Consider the following 20,209-nt stretch of genomic DNA (forward strand, 5'->3'; position numbering starts at 1 on the left):
GTTCAAATTATTAAGCAGCATTTCCAAAATATTTGTGCAATACCATCAGGTCCCTTAGCATGATAATTTTTTAAGTGATTGACAACAGACTCTAGATTGACAAGATCAACATTCATATTTGACATGAACACTTTGTGCTCAGCTAAATATTAGTAATGGCCACATGGTGCAAGGAAACCTATGGCTTATGTTGCACCAGCCAAAAAAATAAATAAATAAATAAAATAATAAAATAAAATAAAAAATACATAAAATAATAAGAATAAAAACATTAATAATAATAAGAAAATTTTAAAAAATAATAAAAATTAATAAGAGAAAAGGAAATGGACAACCTATGCATTTCCCTCTTGCCTTTGGTAATTATCGAGCTGACCTTTGAATTTCCCCAGACTATCAGCCTCTACCACCCATGTAGGTAACTTATTCCAGTAATTTATAACTTGCTGGCTAAAATTAAACTTCCTGCAATCCAGTCTAAACAACTCCCCCCATAACCTGAAATAATGGACCCTAGTTCTAGAATCCTTTAGAACTGAAAATTTCTTCCTTATTCATTTTTTCAATATGCCTCTCAGAGCCTTAAACACCTCAATCAAGTCTCCTAGCTCTGCAACCGACATATTCAAAGTCTTTTTCCATATGGAAACCCTTTTGCCGCTCTCACCAGGCAAGTTACCAGTCTTTGGACCCTTTCGAGAAGAGCAATGTCTTTCTTTAGGTGCAGTCTTCCTGCTTGAACACAGTATTCCAAGTGCAGTCTAACAATAACCTTATATAATGGGATTATGACATCCTTATCTCTACTAGCGATTGTTCAATAAATCACCGATAGGACACCATGGCCCCTCCTTGCAACCAATGCTCGAAGAACTTCATCCTTCTGATGAAGTGTTCAAGGCGGATATTGTAATAACCATTATGAAATTTACTAATTATTAATAAAATAAAAACTTTCAAAAAATTATATTTATAATATAAAAAATAAATCAGACTATTACGGGGAAAAACTTATTAAAATAAACTTTACAATTTAAAAATTATACTTTACTAAAAAACCTTTGAAATCCTGCTTTAATCCCCTCTTATCTATGCTTCTTTAATATCGCTATGAAGAGCTGTAATAGGCCACATGGCGCCACAAATGTCAACAGTAGAATCATATGGGTAATTGGGAGTGCCTTTAGAAACTGCAGAAAAAACTGATTCAAAATAATTTAAAAATAACTGAATGATTTTGATAGTAGTTGATGCTTTTATGTTATTAAAATAAAGAGGTTATGATGTAGGATCTGTTATCTTTAATCGAGGGAACGGGGTTCCAAAAAGGACAAAGGTCATTAGCTTTGGATATACTTTGTAAAGATTCAAAATATGAATTTTGTTCCTTTATCATTTGTTTTATTTCTTTATGCAATGTTGAGAAATATTGTTTGACAGTATGAGTTAGAATGTTTAATTTTATATGTAATTTTTCTTTTAATCTCAGTTTGCTTTTCAATTCATTATTGAACCACATGGGTATTTTACTTGTGCTTCTAGATATAATGGGAGCTGTCATTTTTATGATATTCTGTACAATTTGCATAAAAATTATAATTGAATTATTTTGTGGATTGTTCTTTAATACATTATCCCAATTAACCAATTTTAATTTAGAATTTAACTTAAGTCAATCTGGCTTATAAAAATTTCTAATGTTGTGTTTAATTTTATTACTATTATTCTTATCTACATTTATGCTGAAGGTCACAAACTTTGTGATCAGAAGCAGAGAAAATATCTTCCTTTACTTTATAACTGAACACAATAGAAATGAAAAGTTAATTACTTTTCATTTCTATTAATTGCAGAAAATGAAAAATCATTTAATTTAAGAAAAAGTATCAAATTTGCCTGAAATGTAATGCATTGCATACATTAACTTGTTCTTTTTTTCTGTTATAACAGATATTCAGTCTTGGCTTTCCACTTTGTTCAAACAATAGACAATCTTCTCTTTGCATGAATGAAAAGTAGTTAACTACAGAAATAATTCGCCACAAGCAATATCTTGAGATTTTCAGTTTTCTTAAGTCCTTTGTCTTTAGAAGGGAACGTACTGCACAATGTTTGTTACGTTCCCTTCTAAAGACAAAGGACAAAACAGATAAATTAAGGGATTCATGTGTGTTCAAGGATACTTTTATACAGAAACTTTGCTAGCAGAGATAAGGTGATTATCCTTTTTATAAGGCCATAATTAGGCTATATCTTGTACTGTATACAGGTCTGGAGGCCTTACTTTAGGAAGGATGTATATCTGCTGGATGGGTGCAGAGAAGGGCAATCAGATCGGTAAAGGTGAAAAAAGGATGTTCTTACCTAGAAAGGCTTCACATTCCACAAATTTCAGCATCTCAAGACAAGATCTGATTGCGGTGTTTAAAAACCTTGAATAATGGATTGAGGAAGCTGAATATTAATGGTATTCTTCCACTTGCTGAGACTCCACACAAGGGGACATAAATTCAAGTTGAAGAAGGTTGGTCACTGGATAGATGTGCAGAAGTTTGCTTTCAGCCAGCAAGTGATTCATTGTTGGATTGATTTTAGAATTCTTGGTGCATTTGCAGCTAAAATGCACTCTGAAGGTTTTATATGACAGCTTTGTTCTTATTCATATTTTTCTGTGAATAGTTTCCAAGTGGTTGATTGTTGGACAGGCTTCTATCTGTTGTTGTGGAAGTGGATGGGTTGAGTAAATTGAAGGAAGAACTAGACAAATTCTTGGAGGGTACAGATGGGTGAACTGTTTTTTCTCCCCTCCTTTCTGCTGATGCTATATTGCAAATTATTTTTATATTGAATACTTCCTGAGAGGTGGAAAAGAGTTCAGATTAGATCTGGAATTCACAGATCTTATCCTCCAATGAGATCAGGAAACTAATGTTTTGAAATCATGCACTACACCATTATACCACCTTCAGCACAGTGGTATAATGGTGTGATACACACCTACAGCAGCTTGTAGGTGTAGTATACAACAGGATGCTTTGAGTACCTCTTAAGGTTTCCTCCAAATGGAAAATTGTAAATAAGGACTCAGACAGAGAGAAAGTCCTGCATCCATCACACCAGTGCAGTTACATTTAATCATTGGTGTCAGAGTTCATGGCTTTTCCTATCCTCAGTGCATTCTTTGCATAGTGTGGGTACCAATGCATTGCAACATTCTTGCATTAAATGCAGAGGTTAACTGTTTCATTAAACACACTGCTCATTACTCTCCATTTAAGTAATTGTTCATCCATCGTTGTCTGTTCACACATTTCCTGGACAGTTTTCCATTTGTTAAAAACTCAAATGATACTAGTAATTGAACAACCAACAAATGTGCTGCCCTATCTGCTGCAGCACCTTCTAAATATACACTATGATCTTACAAACTTTAAATCATAAAGTTTGTAAGATCCTGTCTATTCCCCATTGCTAACAACCTTTTGTGCACTCGCTGATCATACAGCTTTATAGTGCATATCTCTCTGATGCACACACCCTCTTCAATTTACATATATTCACACTGATTGTTATATACAGCCCAAAACTCCATGGTCCAAATGATGTGTTCAGGATGTAATTTTCTTGCAAGTATGCTCTAACATTGGTTTGCTTTTACATACAGTGTGTGGACAAAATAATGAACACTTGATAAGTAGTAGTTTTTGTAATGGCTGTATGATGTATTTATGAACATGCAGTGATTTTTTTTCTCCTTTTGTTTCTTGCAGGTTTTTACTTTTGTTTCTGTGAAAGAAAGATGATAAAAGCTAACGTTTAATTAGAGATCATATAAAAAGGTACATAAAGAAAATGGCCAACAAATCTTAATTCTAAAGATGTCAAATTGTTGGTACACATTTAGCATGGGCATCAGTGACTAAAACTGATTTGTTTAATGTATTCAGAGCAACTGTTTCAAAAGAGAAATCTGCATTGCCCAAGTATGGAAAAACAATCTGGTTAAGATGAACTGTGGCAGTAAATTGAAGCTGAGTGAAAGAGACTGCTGGACACAAAGGGTTTGTAACCCAAAAACAAAACTGCTGCCTCAAAAAATAACTGCAAAACTTAATGTGGGTCTCAGTATCCAGTTTATAGCAAAACATTTTGGCAAGGATTTCATTTACGTGTGGCAAATACCAAAGGAAGTGCAACATCCTGACTGTCTTGTGCCAACCATCAAACATGAAGGGGGGAGAAACAACAGTTTGGGCAGCAATATTCTTTAGGTCCTGTCAGTACCCTAAATGGACAAATTACTGCCACTGATTACCTTGCAAACACTGTTTTCTACAAACAATGCAAAGCTTCAAGATAATTTGATGGGTCAACTGTTGATGATCCTGCTCAGGTAGCTAACAAACTAAATGAATATTTTGCATCGACATTCACACATGAGGAGTTATTCAGCGAGGGGAATGTCAGAGGTGTATTCAACTCTAGCAGTAAGCTACAGAATCATGAAATAACTGGGAGTAAAGTGGAGGAGAAACTGTTGAAGATAAACACAAGAAAGGCACCCAGGGTGGATGGGATCTATCCAGTTATATTAAAGGAGGCAGCAAAGGAAGTAAGCAAACCCTCAGCCATAATTATGAGAGCTTCCTTGGACTCAGGGGAGGTACCCATAGATTGGAAATGTGCAAATGTGACCCCAATTCACAAAGGAGGATCAAAGGCTGACACAAGTAATTATAGACCTGTGAGTTTAACTTCTGTTCCAGGAAAATTAATGGAGGCACTGGTTAAAGAAGCACTGCAGGATCATTTAGACAAGAATTCAGTTATAGCTGGGACACAGCATGGTTTTGTTAACGGGAAGTCTTGCCTGACCAATTTGATTGGATACTATGATGCAGTCACAAAAGAACTGGATGCAGGGAATAGCTTTGATATTATATACTTGGATCTTAGAAAGGCTTTTGATACTGTTGCACATGGAAGACTGCTACACAAATTGGAGCAGTGTGACATTGGAGGCAAATTGCTGTTATGGATAAAGGGGTGGTTGAGGGGGAGAACACAGAGTGGTAATCAATGGACACTGCTCATCGTGGACTAATGTTATTAGTGGAGTCCCTCAGGGTTCAGTGTTGGGTCCATTATTGTTTTCTGTATTTATAAATGATATTGATGATGGTATATCAAGTTTAATGTCCAAGTTTGCAGACGATACAAAGGTCGGCAGGGTTGTCAAGGACACTATGCTGCTGCAACAGGATCTGGAAAGGTTGAGCAGATGGGCTGAGAGGTGGCAAATGAAGTTTAACATTGACAAATGTAAAGTACTACACATGGGAAACAGCAACCCCAGAGCAACGTATCAACTCTGTGGTACTACACTGACAGTGGTAGAGAATGAAAGGGACTTGGGGGTGGTTGTGCAGGCAGATATGAAGTTCTCTGAGCAGTGCAGACAGGCTGCAAGAGTAGCTCATGGAGTATTGTCAATGATATACAGGAATTTTTCCAGCAGGGATAAGGAGGTGATTATTCCCTTGTATAAGGCAATGGTCAGGCCACACCTAGAGTACTGTATACAGGTCTGGAGGCCTCATTTCAAGAAGGATGTAGAGCTGCTGGCACGAGTACAGAGAAGGGCAACAAGATTAGAGAATGGAACAAAGGGGTGCTCTTACGAAGAAAGGCTTAAGTTTTGCAAATTACAGTGTCTGGAGACTAGGCACCAGCGAGGTGATCTGATAGAGGTGTATAAAGCCTTGAATGGTTTGAGCATGCTCAGTGCTGATGGGATTCTTCCTCTAGCTCAGAAAAATCACCTGAGAGGGCATAAATTCAAATTGAGGAAAGACAGATGTAGGATAGACGTGCGGAAATTTGCCTTTAGCCAGCAGGTGGTTGGTTGGTGGAACAGACTTCCATCCCTTGTAGTGGAGGTTGATAGCCTAAATAAGTTTAAGGCTCAGCTGGACAGGTATTTTGAACGAACAGAGGGGTGAAGTGGAAGTGGGTTTTTTTTTTTTTTGGCTGATGCTGCATAAGCTTGCTTTCTTGCATCAAATGCCTCTACTAATGCTAATTCTCCAACACAGCCAGATGTGCCCAATCTTGGTTTGGGAGCATGAAACAGAGGCTAAGCATCTCTTGTGGCTTTCACAGTACCAGACTTAATTGCTATTGACAAACTGTGGACATATTTGGAGAAGCGAGTTGAAGCAGATTTCCTCCATCTTTGTCACTCAAGGAGCTTGAAACATTCCTCCATGAAGAATGGTCCAATATTCTACTTAAGAGATTAATTTATTTGAATCTATTCCACAGAAAACAGAAAAAGCTGTTTTAAAAGCAAAGGGTGGCTTTCCACCATTTTAGTGCATACCTGTAATTCTTATTGCAGAAGTTTCATTATTTTGTCCACCACCTGTTTGCAAAATTATGCAAACCTTAACATTTTGTTTCTTTAAAAAAAAAAAAGTTTAGAATGCATAGTCAGCAATAGTATTCAATACAATATGGTAGGTAAAGGTAGAACTGGCCTACAACCCATGCTGGGCAAAAGTAGACATGTCCAAGGTTAAAAAATGTGAGACATTTTGTAGAACTTCTTTCTAGAAGTTCTGACTTTGCAGAACTTGAGGAGATAGAAACACCACAAAAATGTGTTTATATCTCCTGTGCAAAAATTTGTGGGTTATGGTCTTCATTTCATTATTTTTATTACTAACAGACATGTTTTCTATACATTCAGAAAATTTTCATTCTTTTAACTTTAGTCCTATCAAGTTGTCTGAATGCCCATGTTATTGGATAAGATCCTGTTGGTAACCATATGCTGAAAGCTTTGAATCCCAAACTAAATACAGTAAAGATTAAGGATATGATTAAATATTTATAAGGCTCAACAAAAGTTTGCCACGTGTGGGCTCCTGAATTAAAGAGTTGGAAGCAATTATTCCTATCATATTTTGCAGTGAGAAAGAAAGAGGGGAAAGTTTGACAGCTTAAATAAAAATGATTATTATTTAAAATATTTGTTTATGTTATCAATAATCATTTTATTTAAGCTGTCAAACTTTCCTTTCATTCTTTGAATATGCACACAGTTCATTAATTTAGTTTAATACAAACACTGCTATTCAATTAGCTTATGGTGGTCATCTAATAGCTTATTAGTGGCATAATTGCACTCAAAATCTAAACTTATCCAAATTGTGCACTTTTCTTCTGAAGATGATTTAAAATAAATGGTGGCCGTAGTTCTTTTGGTTAGTAGAGGAAAGATAAAGGGATTTAATTTACTGTTTCGCTTAGCAAGAAATACATCAATGAAAAGGTGTGTGTGTGTGTGTGTGTGTGTGTGTGTGTGTGCGCGCGCACACACACACACACACACATATTTATAAAAAAGAATGTACTTTATATAAAAACAACTATGCCACTCAATTTGAGATAGCACTAATAAATATTCAGTAAGTTCTCTGCATATTACAAATTAAAGGCTGAAAGTTGCTTACCCCTTTTCTGGATAGAGAAGAATATCAATTGGTCTCTTCAAATTCTCTGCTAAAACTGTTCTAGCAGATCCATCTGAAGTGGCAACCTCTATTGTTCCTTTACCAGCATCACTCCAATATAAGTTTCTAGATATGAAGTCAAATGCTATACTTTCAACTGCATCCATGTGGCCTTTTATTAATTCTCTGAAACATTTTTAAAAATGTCAATACATGACATACATATTCAGTGTGTTAGTATCATAGGACAGCTGGCAATCACTGTTATTCATCTCATTTCTTAAATTTTGAAGATATGAGTTAAATAGGAAGGAAAATGATACATAATGTGTCATCATTAAAGAAGGGGGGGAAACACTATTGCATGTAATTCTACGATAAAGATATATGGTGGGGGAAAAAAAAAAGTCATATTGGTTGTTTCTCTTCAGATTGAAAATGACCCTTTTGCTGTATTCCAATCTTTTAATAGGGTAAGGAAGCAGAAAAACTTGCTAAATCTGTAGCTAGAGCAATTAATGAAATAAAGAAACTCCTGTTATAAGAATTACAGGTAAAATCTTGTTTTAGCAAAAATTTCAATACAGTGAAATATATTCAGGTTCCTTTTGACTTCCTTGATTAATTTTTTTTTTTTGTCCTTGCCTTTCCCATTATTATATGGGGTCAGTGTTTTTTTTTTAATGTTTTGGCATTATGGCCAGATGCCCTTCCTGATGCCAACCCTCACTCTTTATCCAGGCTGGGAATATGCAGTGGTCATTCCCTGACCTACCACATCCTGTGTATTTGGTAGGTATGGGCTCTAAACCCCAGTCTAATCAAGAAGCGTGTGCTATGCACTACTGCTCCTGCCCACCTGGCTAGGAGGCACCTTACTTCCTTGATTAATAATGCTTTGTAAATCTCATTTGATCAAAAGGACATAGGAAGTTTCAATTGAACAGAATTGTGCTTAAAAATGCAGCAAAACAATTCAATATCTCTATTTCATTTTACACAATTTTAAGTATGTTAGTATGTGTGTAAAGCACTTAGTCTTCATGTCTGTCTATATGTAATAACTACTTTAGTGGAGGGATTCTCATAAAATTTTATATATGGCTGTTCTTAAAAAAAAAAAAAAAAAAAACACCTCACATTTCATTAAAATTTGACCAACAATAATAATCTGGCAATTTTTATTTCTTTGTCTGTCAATCCTACATCTGATGTACAACTTAGGTTCCTGTATCAACTAATGGCAGCCATGGCAGGCTAGTGTGAATGACTGAGGGGAAAGCACACATGTAAAAGTTGTGGGCAACTGTCCAGATTATCTAGGAGTGAACTTTAGTCCCACTCTGCATCTATTTATGGGACTGCCAAATCTGAGTAACCTTAGCCTGCCCAAAAAAACCATGCGTGCCATTCATATTAAGAGCGAAGTTATGTTACTATAAATGTGCCCTCTAAATATGATATATATACAGGGTGTCTCAAAAATATTGGTACAAACATTTAGGGGAGGTAGGCAACATCTAAAGGAATGTGAATTGCATAGGAACTCATAACTAGAAACGTCACCGTAAGTCGGTAGACTGCGCTGTTATTAAGTTCGCGAGAGGGAAAATTTCTGATTTACTCATTCAAGCAGTAGTCGCCGCACGAAGAGCATACATCAATATATGAACTGTGAGCTGGCAGACATGCACCTAGTGTATGGATTAACAGAGCAATGGACGAGGCACTCAACGAATTTATGGAGAAGGCTTCCCAGACAGACATGTACCGGACCACCATTTGTTTGCACGTGTGCATCAAAATTTGTGCGATTATGGGTCATTTAGAGGTAACAGGAGTAGTGCAGGCAGACCATGTTCGAAGCAAACTCCCGTCATGGAAGAAAGCGTGTTGAACGCCGTCCAGAATAATCCTACTACCAGCACACATGCCATTGCCTCTGCCTTAGGAGTGTCTTGTTGCAGTGTACAGCATGTCTGGCACGACGATTCCTTACACCCCTTTCATCTCCAAAGAGTTCAGTTACTGCTCCCCCAAGATCATCCTGCACATGTGGCTTTTGCGCAGTGGTTTCTCCAAAAAAGTGTTCAAAACTTGAATTTTCCAGCCTATATTTTGGTCACAGATGAGGCTTATTTCACTCGGGAAGGCTTATTCAATCAGCACAATGCTCATGTGTGGGCTCACGACAACCCACATGGTGGGTGCCCCATACGGCACAACGTCGCTTCGCAATAAATGTGTGGGCAGGTATGGTCGGTGATTGTTTAGTCGGCCCATATCTGTTACCATCCCACATGAACTCTGCTAAATATTGGATATTTCTTGAACAAGTTCTACCAGGGTTACTTGACGATGTTCCAGCAAATGTGAGATGCAACATTTGGTTTCAACATGACTGGGTGCCTGCCCATTATGGAAGGTGTGTTTGTGACTATTTGAACAGGCATTTTGGGCATCGATGGATTGGCCGTGGTGGACCCATTGCCTGGCCTCCATGCTCACCTGATTTATCAAGCCTTGATTTCTTTCTGTGGGGGGGGAGGCCCTCAAATCTATCATGTATGAATTGCCTGTGGAGAAAGTGAAAGTGTGTTTAGGGTCCAACGGCACCAGGGGTTTCCTCCATCTCCGTGTAGTTTATATTGTGGGTGAACCAGTTGACTGGAAAAGCCAGAGATTTAAAAGTGTGTGGGAATTTTATTTGTGTGGTGTCGTGTACCGTTGTTCATCTGGTCATTTAGCCGCTGGACCCCCAGCTGAGGCCCAACGTTGCCCCACTTTCACCCCGTGGAGGCAGACCATGAACTCACTTGACTTAAGTTACTCTGGCAGGTCCTGCCGCTTAATTTCCTGAGATTTTGGGGACTAGGACCTAAAAAATAAAAAAAAAATAAATAAAAATTGAAGATTGATTTTATTTTTTTATATATATATATATATATATACACACACACACGGCCTCCGTAGCTGAGTGGGCAGGAGTGGGAGTGCAGTAGCACACACACTCTTTGAGTAGACCGGGGTTCAAGCCCCTGACTGCTGAATACGGTCGATCTGCCAACCCGCACTGGACCAGCATGGCAGATTATGGTCCATTTCCCTTAACATGAATTGTTGAGGAGGCTTCCATCCTGCAGTGGGTTGATAATGGCTGCACTTTACCTTTTTTTTTTTTTACACACACACGCTGTTGTAATTTATTTTTAAATGTTTGCATACAGCACATAGCATCCATACGGCAGGAGCAGGGCAATGCATGTGATAGGCCAAGACTGGGCGAAAATTATTTTTGATTTGATTAATTTAGGATGTAGGGTGTTTGCGTCGTGTATAGATAGAGTGGGGGAGGAGAGGTAGAAGGCTGGGGGGGGAGTAAAGGTAGAAGTATGGGGGTGACAGAGTAGATGTCCCCAGGTGGTCAGTGAGGCATGTCCATGCCTCACCAGAAGGAAAAGGAGGGTCAGTGGAGAGGGGGGGACAGGGTGTCTCCCCTCTTTCCGCCTGGGTTTGGGTTTAAAGTAATCGAGTCAGGTGCTCGATTTTGTTCGCCAATATGGCTTGGTGGCAGCGAACTGCACGATCCAGGTCAGTGTGTTCCTTTGACAAGTCCAGGGTTGTGGTCATTCTAATGGTTGTAAGCCGTGTCCTTTATTCTTAGTAGAATTGGTTTCCTTGTAGGGTCCATGATGTGGCAGTCATGACACTTCGTCGTTATCAGTTCTCAGCTTGAATTAGTTTTATTGCTGTTGGTCACTGTACGATGAGGGTATGGTCTCCTCTTGTAGAGGTCTTCTGCGAATTTGGAGAATGCAATGTATTGCTCTTTACTGTCAAGTAGGTGCTTTTCTCTGTCTCTGGGCAAGAAGGTGATCCTGGAGATGAGCTGGCAGTGAGGGTCATCGTAGAGCCGGCAATCATACATGAGATGCTGCCAGCTCTGACTCTCCACAGCAGCAGGCAGGGTCCTCTGTGATGCCCAGGGCTGTGAGTTTTGCCTTGAATGCTCCTTGTCCGGTAAGTAGAAAGGTTGTATAGAGGCCCGGTGAGAACCATGGCGGGGCCTTCAGATGCAATTTCTCCACATTGGGGAGAAATTTCCCAGTGATCTCTCCCTTGGAAGAGTTGTCCCATCTAGATTGCCATATTTGCGTGAGGTGGTCAGTGAGTCTTTTCTTTTCAGTCGCTCGGTTAGCAGTGGGATCTGCATTGAAGCCCATGAAGGTGCAGGCGTTCCCCTTAGAAATTTCATAGAGGATTCCGATTCTGGCCACTTCCAGGTCGAGTGGAAGGGTTCCAGCCAGTACCTGCAATGCATGTGTGCTTACTGTGCTGCAGGCCCCCATTTGATGGCTAATAGCATGGCTCTGTGGATGGAGTCAAGTAACCTGTGGTTTACTGCCATGGTGACTTTAGAGTACCATGCTCCCAATGCATAGGTTGCTATCGGTATAAAGGCTGCTTTGTATATGAGCTTGAGGGTTTTGCTGTTTAGCCCCCAGTCCCTTTTTGCGACCCTGGTGATGAGGGCTGTGTAGCCCCTAATTTTCTTCCTGGTGTAGTTGAGATGCATTTTAAAGGAAAGGGTGGCATCAAGTATTACACCCAGGTACTTGAGCTCTTTTGATAGTCTGTGTGGTGGTACCAATCTTGATCTGAGGGGGTCTCCTCGGATCAAGGAAGCCCCTTAGGAGGATAGAATTTGTTTTTTTCTTTGGAGATCCTGAGATTGTGCTTTTCGGTCCATTTCAGAAGAATGTAGGGCATGGTTTGCCTTTGTTTCAAGTTGTAGTCTGCTGTTTCCGGCGACCATAAGGATGAGGTCATCTGCAAAGGTTTGCGAGGATGCTTCACCAATGTCCGTATTAAGGAGTTCATCCATTGTAATGTTCCACAGTATTGGTCCCAGTACAGAGCCCTGTGGGCAGCCTCTGTGTATTTGTCTTGCAAACGTTCTATATGGGGTGTTTATCGTGATATGTCTGTCAGACAGGTAGCTTTTTATTACGTTATATAAATTTTCTGGCATGCTGGTCTCCCGGAGCCGGGCCAGGATGCTTGGCCACCAGAGGGTGTCAAACGCCCCGGCAAAGTCAACAGAGATAGCTAGGAAGTACTTTTGATCAGTGGCTGCTGCTTGCACCAAGAGATTTCTCAAGGCATCCACCGTTGACAGCCATACTGTTTTGGCGATGCCAGGTTTGCTTGCAGGTAATGGTTTTGTATTCTAGTCAGGAGGAGTCTCTCAAGGAGTTTGCTACAAACAGAGAGCAGGGCTATTGGTCTGTAGGAGTTCGGTAGTTCCGGCGGCTTGTTAGCATTTTTGATAATTAGCTTTACGTTGGCCCTCTTCCACTCTTTGGGGAAAGTTCCAGTCCTGAGGCATAGATTATAGAGGTTTAGGGGCTATATCAACAACCTTCAACACAATCTCCAGCTCCAGGAGATCCGGACCCAGGCATTTTTTCCCTTTGATACGGTATGCGGCTGCTTGGAGTTCTTCCAGAGCAAAAGCCCGTTCCTTTTCATCCGTTTGGTATTGGTCGTTCTCTTGGCACATCCGGAATTGTTCTGGCGTTTGCGGGTCAGCATTTGGGTGAAAGCTTGTGAAGTCAAGGATGTTAACTGATGCCTCCCATGAGTTTGTGACTCTGCCTTGTGAAGACAAGGTAGCTGCCAACACCTCCCCTCTGGGGAGTTTGTTTGTGGTCACCTTGTGGAGACTGAAACGGATCTCGTGGTGACTCTTCTGCGCTGCTGCTGCTACTACTGTCAAAGAAACTCCCAATGTGTTAGACCATGTCCGCCAATCCATGCTGCATCAGTGTCACGCATGCATCGCGTCTCATGGTGGGACCCTCTAGCATCTGTTGTAACATCATGATGATGCATCCATCTCGTACCCCATTGTTAATATTATGTCAAATAAATGTTTGCCACTAATTACTGTCTTGTGTCATTTCTGCTTCTTGTGCCTCTGCTACTACTTTCCCGTGATGTTTCTGGTTATGGGTTCCTATGCGATTCACATTCCTTTAGATGTTACCTACCTCCTCCTAAATGTTTGTACCAATATTTTGGAGACACCCTGTGTGTGTGTGTGTGTGTGTGTGTGTGTGTGTGTGTGTGTGTGTGTGTGTAAAATCTTATTTGGATTATGTTCTCATTACAGGCTAAGATGTGTAAATGCAGTATGAATAATTTGGTCATATTTATAAACTTTGCAATGATCAGGTAATGAATAAAAAAAGTGTGGTGTCCATATTCAGGGTGCTGTGGCCTAGTCTGCATGCAAGAATGTGAGTGAGGGTTAAAGGCGGGTAAGATGCAAGTCTTAATCCCAAGAATATATGCACATCCTGATTATGTGTAATATACGTAAAAAAGTCCTGTGTGTATGACTGATTAGTGTGAATGAAATGTGGCCTTGTAGTAAACACTCTCCCCCAATCATGACTTCAGTTGTGGGGGGGGGTCAACCTATCCAGGATGACCCACTGCCTTCTGCTGATGCCATGCTGATTTTTTTCCTCAGGCAGCATAGTGTGGGATGCTGGCACTGGTTTCAGCTGGTCTATCCAATGTGAGAAGACAAAAAAATACCAAAAAATACCAAGATGCTGACTCAAACAGAACATAGGGCACACTTGCCTATGACTTTAATTTCCTCTCCCCTAACTCCAGGACTCTGCCTAATACTCCACACCCACACTTTGCCCTAGTGGGTCCTACTGCCATAAATACTCTCCACTTTTCTTTAGTTCTCCCCTATGCAGAGGGTTGCCTCTGCAGGGGTGCTCTTCTGTTCCCTATTCTACATCTGGGTGGGGCACCCCCGTAGCCAGGTGGGAAGGAGCAGCAGTGCTTAGCACACGCTTCTTGATTAGACCGTGATTCGAGCCCGTCACCACCAAATACGGAGGATGCGGAAAGGTCAGGGAATGACCACCACATATCCCTGGAGCAATATGGCCTTAGTTGCTAATGCTCCTAAAAACCAAATAACAAACAAAACAAGCATGCCACAAAAATAGTCCAAACTGTAGGACTACCACCTCCAGCCTGCTGAACACTAACAATGCATCCAGATGCACTTTTCTCCAAATGCAAATACACCCATTACCACAATATAGTTAGAAACAAAATTTAGCATAACAGGTGACAGATTTCCACACATTGGTGGTCCTCCAAGGTGTTGGTGCTGACATGCCTATGCAACGCATGTTTCTTGGGTCTTGCAGTGAGAATGGGCACCCATGGTGGCCATTAACTGTTATAGCCTATATGAGCTAATGTCCAGTGCACAGTACATGCAGATATTGGTCTTGCTATTCCATGTCGTACTGGGCGATTAGTTGGGCCACTATGCTGTATCACTGCTGTGTTATAAGTTGATGCGCATAACACAGCAGTCACTCAGCAATCATGCTCACCACAGGTGTTGACCACAGTTGTTGATCACAAGTGGTTGTCCCATTTGTGATCTTTGGTTGGTTGTTTGATTGCTGTTGAGCCAGTTGTTGTTGTTATTTGGTTTTTAGGAGCATTAGCAACTAAGGCCATATTGCTCCGGGATATGCGGTGGTCATTTCCTGACCTTTCCGCATCCTCCGTATTTGGTGGTGACGGGCTCGAACCCCGGTCTAATCAAGAAACATGTGTTACGCACTGCTGCTCCTTCCCACCTGGCTACGGAGGCGCCTGTTGAGCCAGTCACTGTGGACTTGTGACACCACTGAACGGGAGCACTTAACCATGCTGGCTGTTGTAAAGATACTGGCAACTATGTCTTGCCCCAACAGATATCTTTGAATGTGGCAAATCATGCCACATTCAAAGATATCTGTTAACACACCCATTCTTCCTCAGACACTGAAATCACCATGTATACAAACTACAGTCTTATGTCAGCCACTCCTGAAAAGTATTTGAAAGTAATAGTAAATGACAGGAAGAAATATGACATTGGTTATTTATTTTATTTTATGATGGTGCCACATAAGCTTGATTCTTTGCATCATTTTTCCAGTATTAATACTAATGTGAAACCCTGCACAATTCTACACAGGAGCAATGGGAGGTGGGAAGTATGTATTCCAACTTAGAAACATAGCCTGTCACCTTGTAGCTGGGAAATCTTCACTTCTCTGAAGAAGACTTACAGGCCACCACGTTCTCATCATTAATGAGGTGAAGGACACCATCACATCTCGTTTAGTTTCATCAGCAACTTTTAAAGTACTACACAGAACATATCTCACCTGGTGACACAATAGTATCATGTGTCAACATTATGGATGCTTTTAATCATATGCTTTCTGAAATATTTATTCCAAATTTGTTATTTCTGTGACTAATGAAGTAGAATGAAAAAAAAGTTCAAGGACTAAAATAATGATGACTACCAGCTATTTGGATGGATCTCCTTCAATTTAATCTTCTTAACACCATATACCAATTCCAGCATTTCTTCAGCATCCTTGATAGACTTGTTTTAGAATTGCTAATAATTCCAACGTTGTGTTGTTAATAATTTCCTTAGTCATTTCAAATCTGTGACCTTTCAAGGCTTTAAGATTGGGGAGAGAATTTCAGGGAGCTAAATCTGGTGAGTATGGCTGATGGATGACCATAGTGATGGAGTGCTTCATAAGCAATTCTTGAATGAATTGCACTGAGTGTAGGGGCATTGCTGTGATGCAAGTGCCAAATCCCCTGAAGCCCTCTTTTCTGGCTGTTTTCTCTGAATAGAATCAGTCAATCAAAAACATGATTGACTGAATCAGTTTTTGAAGTCAAAGGGTGCCAGAGTGAGGACTTGACACAAATTGTTTTTTTTTTTTTTTGGTTTTCAGGAGCATTAGCAGCTAAGGCCATATTGCTCCAGGGGGATATGTGGTGGTCATTCCCTGACCTTTCCGCATTCTCTGTATTTGGTGAGCACAGGTCTCGAACCCTGGTCTAATCAATAAGCATGTGCTACGCACTGCTGCTCCTGCCCACGGAGGCGCCTTTGACACAAATATAAGCAGTTAAGAATTGGAATATGGGGAGTACAATATGTACAGAAAAGATAGACAGGGTAGAAAGATGGGGGGGGTTATGCTGTTAGTTAAGAAATGCACAAAATCTAAGGAAGTGCTCCCAGTTGACATAAGTGGACAGTGCAATGTTGAATCAGTTTGGTGGGACAAACACTGGGAAAGGGAAATTGAGTGTAGGAGTGTTATAGGCCTAATGACTCTGATGAATACAATGAACAATTGTGCAGAGAAATAGTGGGCCAGTAAATCAAATTGTCAAATGGGGGATTTTAACTTCCCAGATATAGACATGAAATGTGGGTTGGTCACTGACACACTAGCAAGACTTGGATTTATTGAAGGATTTTCTAGAGCAAAATGTTCGAGGGGCAACCAGAGGGAGTAATACCCTTGCTCTGATTATCAGCAGTGATTATTCATGCATTAGGAATTTGCAGAGAAAGGAACAACTATGTGGCAGTGATTACAGTGTACTGATGTGAGATTTACTTAAAGATGTAACTACCATCAGGGGGTAAAGGGAAGAGTTTGCTTTCGTAAAAGGTGACTACAGTGGTCTCAGATTTTTTTTAGGTTCTATATAGTGGGGCCAACTGATGTTACCAATAGAAAATTCTAAATGGGAATTAATTTTGGAAGCTACTAGACTTTTCATACCAACTACGAAATACTGTTCAAGGTTTAGGCCTAAATGGATGGCAGATGGACTAATGAAATCATGGCAGAGAAGAAAAATGCATGGGATGCATATAAATTATCAGGAGACAGATGCCTATGGTAGATATAAGATAATCTGTAATCAAGTCACAAAAGTGGTTAGGCAAGAAGAGGCAGAATACAAAAAATCTTAGTCTTAGACACTTTTTAAAAATTCTATACTGTGGGATCAACTGATGTTAAAAACAGTGAATTCTAAATGGGAAGTCTTCAAGGAATTAATCTTGGAAGCTACTAGACTTTTCATACCAACTAAGAAATATTGTTCAAGAATTAGACCTAATGAGACTTGTGGTAGAGAAGAAAAATGCTTGGGATGTGCATAAATGATTAGGTGACACAGAAGCCTATGGCAGATATAAGCTGGTCTGTAATCAAGTCACAAAGGAGGTTAGACAAGTGAAGGCTGATTACAAAAGATCCTTGGCAAAGGATGCAAGGAAAAACAACAAAGACTTCTTTACTTATGTAAACTCTAGAAGAAAAGGGATAAATCAGATTCATCCACTTGATATTGATGGTTCAATTGTTAATGATCATGCTCAGATAGCGGACAAAATGAATGAGTATTTTGCATCTACATTCACACATGAGGAATTCTGTATGGAAGGGGAGGACAGAAGTTTACTAAACTCTTGATAGGTGAGCTAAATGATTTTGTAATAATGGAGAACAAAGTGGAAGAGAAATTATTGAAGGAGGCAGCTAGAGAAGTAAGTAACTCCTTAGCATTAATTATGAGAGCATCCTTAGATTCAAGGGGAGGTCCCATGGACTGTAGATGTACATATATATCCCCATTTACAAAGAGGGTTCAAAGGGTGACACAAATAATTATAGACTGTTAGTTTAACTTCTGTTCAAGGGAAAATAATGGAGTCCCTGATTAAAGAAGTATTGCAGGATCATCTAGACAAGACTGCAGTAATAGTTCAGACACAGCATGGGTTTGTTTGGTCTTGTCTGACCAATTTGATTGGATACTATGATGTAGTCACAAAGGAACTGGATGCAAAAAATAATTTCTATATCATATACTTGGAATTCAGGAAAGCTTTTGATACTGTAGCACATGGAAGCCAGAAGAATAAATTGGAGCAGTAGGGCAATAAGGGAAAGTTGCTACAATGAATAAAGGGATGGTTGAGTGGGAGACTGCAGAGAGTTTTAATAAATGGGCAATGCTCTACGTGGACTAATATATTAGTGGAGTACCCCCAGAGTTTGGTGTTGGGCTCATTGTTTTGTATATTTATCAATGATATCGATGAAAGTATATCAGGCTTGATGTCTAAGTTTGCAGATGATACAAAGGTTGGCATTGTTAATGTCAGTAAAGATGGATACTATTGCAACAGGATTTAAAAAAGTTAGGCAGATGGACTGAGAAGTGGCAATTGAAGTTTAACACTGATAAATACAAAGTACTGAACATGGGTAGCAGTACCCGAAGAGCAACGTACCAACTGTGTGGTACTACACTCAGGGAAGTGGAGAATGAAAGACCTGGGGGGGGGGGGGTAATTGTGAAGTCAGATATGAAGTTCTCAGAGCAGTGCAGACGGGTTGCTAGAGCAGGTCATGGAGTCAATGATATATAGGAATTTTGTTAACAGAGACAAAGTGATTATCCCTTTGTATAGGGCAATGGTCAGGCCACACCTTGAGTACTGCATACAGGTCTGGAAGCCTCATTTTAGGAAGGATGTAGAGTTGCTAGAACAAATACAGAGAAGGGCAGCAAGATTGGTGAGAGGAACAAAGGGGTGCTCTTACCAAGGGAGGCTTAAGTTCTGCAAGTTGCAGCATCTGGAGACTAGGCACCTGTGATGCGATCTGACTGAGGTGTATAAGGCCCTGAATGTACTGGAAAAGGCCTCTGAGGTTAGGTAAATTCATATCTTGACGATAAATAAGCTCATAACACCAACCATTAATTGAAATAGCTCTTTGCTGTGACTAGAATTTACAAATTAAAATAACATACTTACAATTTAATGTATAAAATAAAATAAAACTGCTATGATACGATTAAAACTTAATAATCATTGTAATAAAATTACCTAAAATAAACTGGATTAAAAGCAATAAAACCTGTAGCTTTCAGAAGCATCAGCTTCCTTCTTCAACAGTAATTAATCTTCTGGCAACACTTCCTTATATATAACAGGCTCACGGTATTTCACCACGTGGTTCCATTGGGACATGGTCAGAACTGGAAGCAGAAATAGCTCGGGAGTGTGCAAAGCAAAACCGTACTTAGGGCAGTAGTTTCAAATACGGGATGCAAATGTATACCCTTGTCCCTATTCATGGTATTGTTGGATGAACAGATTCTTAGGCTCTCGAGCCATTTGTGGTCCCAGAATCCATGCGCTCGATCTACAATAACCGCATCCTGTGGGGGGATTTTATTACAGTTTTAATCTTTATATAGTGTATCATAGCAGTTTTATTTTATACATTAAATTGTGTTATTTTAATTTGTAAATTCTAGTCACAGTAAAGACTATTTCAATTAATGGTTGGTGTATGAGCTTATTTATCGTCAAGATAGGCCCTGAATGGTTTGAGCAGATTCAATGCTATGGGATTCTTCTGTTTGCTCAGATTAAGAACCTGAGGGGACACAGATTCAAATTGAGGAAAGACAGTTGTAGAATAGATGTGCAGAAGTTTTCCTTTAGCCAGTGGGTAGTTAACTGCTGGAACAGACTTCCACCTATTGTTGTGGAAGTTGATAGCTTAAATAAATTTAAAGCTGAACTAGACAAAAATTTGGCATGACCATATGGGTCATATTCCTCAACTAATGCTTTCCCCAGCACCACAGACTAGTCCATTCCTACACAAAGGGGGAGGGGAGGTTGCTAATATAAAGCAAACCTAGTGTATATGTGCAACTTTACTTTCTTGGTAACTAATATT

At 39.7% G+C, this 20,209-nt stretch overlaps 1 protein-coding gene across 1 annotated transcript in view; it reads right to left on the reverse strand.

Moving 5' to 3' along the window:
• LOC150077534 (low-density lipoprotein receptor-related protein 2-like) overlaps nucleotides 1-20,209 on the reverse strand; it is a 496,886-nt gene that overhangs the window by 323,735 nt on the left and 152,942 nt on the right. The window contains exon 14 of the mRNA XM_090385933.1: nucleotides 7,518-7,703. Coding sequence (XP_090242059.1) covers nucleotides 7,518-7,703 — 186 coding nt within the window. The remainder of the gene's footprint in view (nucleotides 1-7,517; nucleotides 7,704-20,209) is intronic.

This window comes from Mastigoproctus giganteus, chromosome 12 (genome assembly GCF_048544385.1).
Source record: "Mastigoproctus giganteus isolate SK-2022 chromosome 12, ASM4854438v1, whole genome shotgun sequence".
In the NCBI taxonomy this organism is placed as follows: domain Eukaryota; kingdom Metazoa; phylum Arthropoda; class Arachnida; order Uropygi; family Thelyphonidae; genus Mastigoproctus; species Mastigoproctus giganteus.